Genomic DNA, 7,554 nt, shown 5'->3' with positions numbered 1-7,554 from the left:
AAGTTTTAAGACTACTATTCTCAAGGCTGAAATAAACTCGTACTATTTCATTTCATTCAATCGCTCTTGGATTATTTGTCATTTTTGATGATGCGATTAAACTCTAAAATGCAAAATCTTAATTTTTAAGTACTCTTGTGCAGGTATGTATTGTCGGTCTGGTTGTCATGTAACTTTCAGTTTAAATCATTAGAGATACTCTTTGTGGGTCATAGGAAAAATACAGTCACCAAAAGTTAAAAGTTGACAGCTAAATAACGATCTTGAGAACATAAAGACTACGTTAACTCTGGACATCATGACCAAGGATGAATCCCTACTAAATTATAGACAGAAAGTTAACACTAAAGAAAATAAAATAAAAGATGAAACCCATATACCCCCCTACCCCTACATATAAGAAATACACTTAACTAACACTAAACTACCCATATATTAGAAATGTCATCTATAAACTAAACAGATCCCTTCTCTTATAGCTTGTTGAACAAGATCCAAGCGATCTAAATGGTTAGTGAAAGCTGCTAGCTCTGCTAAATTACAAGTCTAATAGCTCTGCTTGAAATCCAGATGGTTGTGGCTAAAATTTCTCCTAATGAAGTACAGGGACCCATTCGTACCGACCTGGTAGAGGTACATCATTCACTACGTCGAAATTGTACCTGCAAAACAGACAATGAACACATTTTAATTTTTCATAAATCAAAATGGTGATTCTCTTAAAAGAAATGGAGGGTGAAGAGAATATAAGGAATACGCACTTGTCCATAAATATTGCTTGTTGCTGCTTCTCTGCCAAAGCAAAGAACTCATCCATTTCTAAAGATGTTGGAATATTTCTTTGCGGGTGTTCATGAATTATTCGGCGTGTCCTTTGCCTTGTGGTTGAACCAGGGGTATGAATTACACTTGAATCTCTTATTAAACTACAAGGTGTGCTTTCCCTGGTGCTTCTGTTTAGACACATAAATTTACAATTAAATAGCTTAATTAGCCAAAGGATCTGATAAATAAAAAATCAAAAGAAATGACAGTCATAGAAAATGCAAATATTGGCTTGTTATCAAAAGTTTCTGTACCAGAACTGCATGATAACTGCTGACAGAAAAAGAAAAAATAAGTGGGAAAATAAAAGGATTATTTTTGCTCCCACAAAATCTCTTCAAAATGGAATTAGCCTATTGACAAATTCCTATTCTAAAAAAGAAATTGGCATTTATTGGGGACAAGCCCTGACTCAGTGGGGTCTAACAAACCAAATACAAAAAATGAGATGGACAAATCTTTCTCATTCACTGCAAAACCAAACAGGAATCCAAAACACATCAACCTGCAAATAGGCCCCATGTATATATGACAGAACTTTGCTAACAGAGTTATGAGAGTTATGGCTGATGGTATTACTAAAGTCCAAATTTTTTCATCTTGACCATTATGGAGCACTAAATGTGACATGTTTTAGGCTAAACAAAGTAGGACCGACATATTCGCTCAAGTCGAGAAAAACACACATTTACAAATCCAGTAAATTGGAACCAAAATGAATTGGTCCAATCTTTCATAGAATGGTACCAACTCACTTGATGAGTGAATGTGTGCTTTCCCTACCAAAAGTGAACACCTGATCGGCTATAAACAACAATAATTAAGGTTAAATTACAAAATCTTCAAAAGACTTATTTTAGGGTCATCAAAATCTTAAGGTAAAACGACTCAAAATTACAAAATGGCCTCACACTACTACTCAATAAATTTTGCTAAATCACAACCAGTTGACAATTAACCCTGCAGAGACAGATAATGTACCCCAATAACAACTTTGAGGCAGGGATGTTCCTTCTGTTTTTCAATAAAGTCCCAGAAATTATTTTACATTATGTTGGTAATGTAATCTATTAAGTTGAAAAAAGATTGAAACTTTATGAACCCCCTGCATTATTGGTACTATCATTCATTAATGTAACGAGATAGTTATAGTAAATAAATTTTACCATTAATAAATTATGTACGAGAGGCTGTCTAACTGAAGAAAGACACAGTTATCAATACAGAAGAAAAAAATACAAGTTGATGTAAATAACTATAATGAGGGGTATCCAAGTTGGCAGATAACCTATCACAAGTCACAGTAGTTACAAATTTGAGCAATCCTTTGTACTAACAGAACTTTACCTCAGTACCAGATTTCACAGAGTAAGAAACCAAAACAATCACATGAAAGTTAATACATTAACCAAAAATCTAGGGACTAAGACCACACAATGTTTCCAAACAAATAATAGTACAGTAATAATAATATATTATATAATTACTAAAAATATTATATTATTATACAAAAAGTAGAAAAAACAAAAGAATTGTGACTTTTGGATTTCTTCTGTTTTTTTTCTTCATGTATCTATTAAAAATTTCTTATGACTCTCTCCACTAAAAAACTTTTAATAGATATATAAAAAAAAACAGAACTGTCACTTGAAATTAAAAATACTTAGACAAAAGAAATTCAGGGCCAAGAGCATACTTTTTTAAATAAAAAAAAATTGAAAAAACATAGTAAGAGAAGAAAAAGAGTTGTGACTTTTTTGAGAGGCAGCATAACAAAATAAAAAAACCTAGTCTTTCAATATTTTTTCAGGCAAAATAAAAACATGAAATTAAAGTTATGAAAATTCTCAAAACCATGCAAACACTTACATGCAACTAATACAACACACAAATAACCCCATAAAAGTTTTTTTTTCCAATTAAAAAATAAAAATAACTAAAAGGGGGCAAAAAGGAACACAATGAATTTTCTGTGCATGTAAAAGAATCAAGAAATTGAATATAAACAAAATAAATTGAAGAAATTGAAGATTATATATACCTATCTCTGCCTTCAATCTCCAAGAAATTTTCTCCAAATGAACCTTCCAAAGAGAAATCAACATTCTCCTCTTCAGCACAGAAATCTCCCAATTTTTCAACGCTTTGCGATGACGTTTTGACCGAATACTCTCGAAGCCTCGAATTTTCGACGGAAGCGCTCTCCCTACGAGGCGGTGGCGGCGGAGGGACCTTACGGAGGCGGCGGCTACGGAGCTGGAGATAGGCAGAGGAGTCTGTATGCTGCGGCGAAGAAGCTGGCAATTTCTGGAGGGCGAGAGTCTTTGCCCTTGTTCGGACTCCGACGGTGGAGGCATGTGATGGAGTTTCCATTATTACAGCGGCGACATCGCCGGCGATTTTGGATTTTTTCATGTACTTGCCCATTCGTGATTCCTTTTCCTCTTTGGTTTCAGGTAAAGGAAAATAAAATTAAAAAATTAAAACTTTGTTGAAAAAAGAAGCTATTTTGGAGTAGTGTGAGACTGAGAAGAATTGATGGCGTGCGCGAAGAGAGAGAGAGAGAAAGAGAGGGAAAAGAGGGGGCAATTTGTATGAGGAGGCAAAAGTGGAGGGAAGATTGTGAATTTTAGGGTTTATGTATGTCTCTCTTCACTCACTCAATCTCTTCTATTTATTATTTATTTATTTATCTTAGTTAAATTAAATATACTCTTTTTTCAACCCTTTTGTTGTGTGTCCATTAATATTTTTGGATATTGAATTTGGATGGTACAATTGTCATTCAAGCATCTGGCGAGATAAAATTATAACAGTTAAAAAAACATTATTTGTGATTAAGAGAACAAATATTGATTGTAAAAAAACAGAAAAAATATTTAGATTATCTTTTTGACAAAGAAAAGATAATTAGATTTAAAATTATATAGTTTTGGAAATTTTGATTTTTTTACTAAAAAAAATTATGATATAATAAATTTAATGAATGCTCTAGCGAGTAAAAAGTAAATAGAAAATTGAAGCTTTTATTTATATATTGTGACTTATTGAGGAAGCAAAGTTTAAGAAAGGATTCATAATTTTAAATATAAATGCATACTAAATATAAATCAGTTTTATACTCACGATAATCAACAATTTAGTAAATTGCAGTTATTTTGAAATGTACATTTAATGGTCTTAAGTTAACCATTTAGAAAGATAGTATTCTGCCACTTCTCTAAATAAAAAATCTTAATTTCTCTTCTTTTTCTTTTATTTAATAGGGGCAGTTTCAGACCATTGTTTGTCTAAAATTATTTTTCTAAATTATTATTTTTTTTAATTTAATTTAAATAAGTGGTTTATACATAAATTTAATTTTTTTTTGGTATTTTTTTTATAATTTTATCATCTAAGTGTGATAGTTTTTTATTTTTCTCATATTATTGCGGTGTTTTTTGATTTTTTTTATCTTAATGTGGTGTTTATTTTGACTCAAATTGACGAAATAGCTTTGATCCATCAACGTTTTAGATACTTGAATTTTGTTATATTTTTAAGTATACTGCAATTTTATGATATATTGTCGTTTTACGCTATTAATTTGAATGAACTGGTCTTAATTTAGTCTACAGAAAATTTCCGTTAAATGACTGTATAATATGAATTTACAGATATAGAGCATCCTCATTAAACATTTATTTTTGATGACTTTAATATGTTTGTATTGTAAATGTAAATTACACACACACAAATCAAAGGCTAGTTTGGCCTTATTTTCATTAAGTAATAACTTTTGTAATAATAATATAATGTACCCATCAAATTATATTTCATCATGTAAATATTTCTAGATATTTTAGGAATAAATATATATGTGTTTAATTAGTTTCTTTATCGAAAAGTCAAATGATTTTCGTAATAATATTCTCTAAGTTCAAGATGTGTCCAAAGATAAGCACAACTTTAATACATAAAAACCATGCAAAAACACAGAACCCCAAACCAACGTAGGAGAAACTACATAAAATGGGTAATAACTCAAACATCCAAATGTGTGTGAACACACCACTGTCCACTGATGCAAGAATATATTAGAACATTTTATCTTAGATTTAGGCCAACATTGATTTTGTTTGGCATTGCGTTATGGATTTAACATCCTTTAGATTTTTGCCAGTAGTTCTAATTGATCAGCTTTAGGGGTCTTTAAAGAAGTCTTGTAGCTTCTTTAATTAGGGAGTTACCTAAGACCATATTATTTTAAAAGGAAGGAGAACAATATTCTATTGTGGTTATCTATGTTCTTATTTCGAATCTTATTATAAGTTATGGATCATGCTTTGAAAAATGTTGAGGATTTCTCCGACTTTTTAGAAAACGAATTTTATGAAGAAAACTTTTTAAAAAAGGTGATAAGATATTTTAAGAAGACTCACTTTTTGCAGGAGTCAAACTATTGTTTAATTTTAGAGATTTTGTAGTTGATAGTCTGGCTTTGATAATTTTAAACAGTGTTACAAAACGTCTTAAAGAGAGGGACCGAGTCTGCGACTCAATCGAGTAATATCTTCGGTGATTGAAAATAATTTTTCAAAATAATTTTTTCAAATTCGAAAACAACAATTTTAAGACGTTTCTTTATGTCACGTCTAAAAAAGAAATTACTAGATTTGGTTATGCTGCTTCTAATTTCAATAAACTATTTTGATTGGAGGGATGTAATTCAAATTATGACAACAAAATATGTTATTTGTATTCACGATAGAAAAAAATTGTCAATGTTCTAAAAGATGACATTTCAATAGTTCCAAAAATAATTGCACAAACTAAAAATGATAAGAAAGTTGTTGAATTAACTTTTATGGGAAAATAATAATTACCTTTATAAGAATTATATTCTTAATGAACTTGTTGATGATTAATAAAGTTTCAACAATACAGCTAGAGATGTTTGGGATGTTTTGAAGAATGTAGTGAGGAAGCAGGGGCTAAAAATTATGATGTGAGTCGTCATCTCAAGTATCAAATTATTGATAACAGAATCGTGAACGTGAAGGCTCAATCCCATCAAATTCAGAAGATAACTCATGAGATCATTTTTGAAGGTATGACTTTAGATGAACAATTTCAAATTATCGTGATTATTAACAAACTGCCCCCTGCTTGGAAGAATTTAAAAAAATCTCTCAAACATAAAACAAAAGAATTTTCACTAGAAAAAGTCTGATAATCCGCCTCTAAATTGAGGAAGAATCCTTGAAGTAACCAGAAAAATGAAGTGCTAGTTGTTTCAAACAACAAGAAGAAAATCATTAATGTTGCTTTAAAGTCAACTGGCAAACCACTTAAGAATTAGAACTGCAATCTAAAGAATCACAACAACAATGAAAACTCTCCAAAGGCCCCAATCGTGAAGCAACAATCATCTCCTAGAAATGACTCTAGCTCACCATTTATCTACTATAATTTTGGAAAACCTGACTGAATAGAAATTCATTATTATAATTACTGAAATCAACATTGTTGGTGGATCGACACTAGCACTTATCGCCATGTTTTCTATGATTGTGATATGTTTAAAACATACATTGCCGCTGAAGATAAGAAAGTGTTGAGATTCTCAAATGTTGTCGGTATTGGAGACGTGGGATTAAAGTTCACCTATGGAAGAACTTTGATTTTAAAGGATGTGATGCACACTCTAGAGATAAGAAATAACCTGGTGTCTGACTTTCTTCTAAATAAGGCAAGGTTTACTCAACCTACAAGGATAAATTTGTACATCATTTCTAAAAATGGTATTTTTGTTGGGAAATGGTACGCAACTGATAGCATATTTAAGTTAAATGTTGAAATTAATATGTTGTGTGATTTTAATATTTGGCATACTAGACTCTGTCATGTAAACAAATGCATGATTTTTAACTTAAGTAACTTATGTTCAATTTCAAAGTTATCTTTAAATAATTTTAAAACATGTGATTTTTGTAGTCAAACTAAAATAATAAAGAGTTCACATAAATCAATAGTTAGATAATCAAAGTCTGTAATCAATAGGACATATTATGTAAGGATTGTTTCAGCCAATAGTCATCTTCATTTTTAACCATTACCAAATTTAAGGGATAAAAATGACAAATTGTTTCATTCAAATTTTTTGCAAAATCTTTTTATACTACTTTCTAATAATTATTATATAAACGCACATAAAAATCAGTCAACCATATATTCTTTTTTCAACTATATATTCTCTTTAATATTCCAACTATAAATATAAGAAATGATAATACTAGGAAAAAAACCCAATATTAAAAAAATTAAAAGTGACCTCTTCAATTTCAACTACAGCTAAAAACACACAAAAATGGGTAAACCACCATAGGACGTTGTCATTTTAGTCCACGACTTAACAAAAAACTCAAATTAATTCTCGAATCATCAAAATGTCAATTAATTTAGTCTCTAATATTATAACGGTCATGAACTATTTTGATAGTAAATTGTATCTTCTAATGACTTTTATTATAGCAAGTTGTATCTTTCATGGACTATTTCAATGATTCGATAATTAATTTAATTAGTTTTTGATTGGTTAGAGACTAAAGAGACAACAACTTACACCTTCAATTACTAGAACTGTGGTTTACCCTAAAAATATCTATGAAACAAAAAATTTTGTTGATAAATAATTATAATTGATGCATAAGTAAAATACGGGACACATATTTGTCTCTAAAATATATA

At 30.2% G+C, this 7,554-nt stretch overlaps 1 protein-coding gene across 1 annotated transcript; it reads right to left on the bottom strand.

Moving 5' to 3' along the window:
* Positions 1-263: 263 nt before the first annotated feature.
* Positions 264-3,501, bottom strand: LOC101490021 (cyclin-dependent kinase inhibitor 4). The gene is made up of 3 exons (XM_004492244.4): positions 2,867-3,501; positions 762-953; positions 264-662 (listed from the first exon to the last, which is right to left on the bottom strand). The coding sequence occupies exons 1-3, from the start codon at positions 3,250-3,252 to the stop codon at positions 593-595; spliced, it is 648 nt and encodes a 215-aa protein (XP_004492301.1). The 5' UTR covers positions 3,253-3,501; the 3' UTR covers positions 264-592.
* Between the last annotated feature and the right edge of the window lie 4,053 nt (positions 3,502-7,554).

This window comes from Cicer arietinum, chromosome 3, assembly GCF_000331145.2.
Source record: "Cicer arietinum cultivar CDC Frontier isolate Library 1 chromosome 3, Cicar.CDCFrontier_v2.0, whole genome shotgun sequence".
Classification (NCBI taxonomy): domain Eukaryota; kingdom Viridiplantae; phylum Streptophyta; class Magnoliopsida; order Fabales; family Fabaceae; genus Cicer; species Cicer arietinum.
Note: the sequence above shows the minus strand (reverse complement) of the source record. Positions and strands in the feature narration are given on the sequence as shown.

Excerpts from the sequence above, each read along its gene's own strand:
- LOC101490021 (XM_004492244.4), bottom strand. The coding sequence starts at position 3,252 with ATGGGCAAGTACATGAAAAAATCCAAAATCGCCGGCGATGTCGCCGCT. Across the intron at positions 954-2,866 it reads GAGATTGAAGGCAGAGATAG|AAGCACCAGGGAAAGCACAC; the intron begins GTATATATAATC and ends GTGTCTAAACAG. Across the intron at positions 663-761 it reads CAAGCAATATTTATGGACAA|GTACAATTTCGACGTAGTGA; the intron begins GTGCGTATTCCT and ends TCTGTTTTGCAG.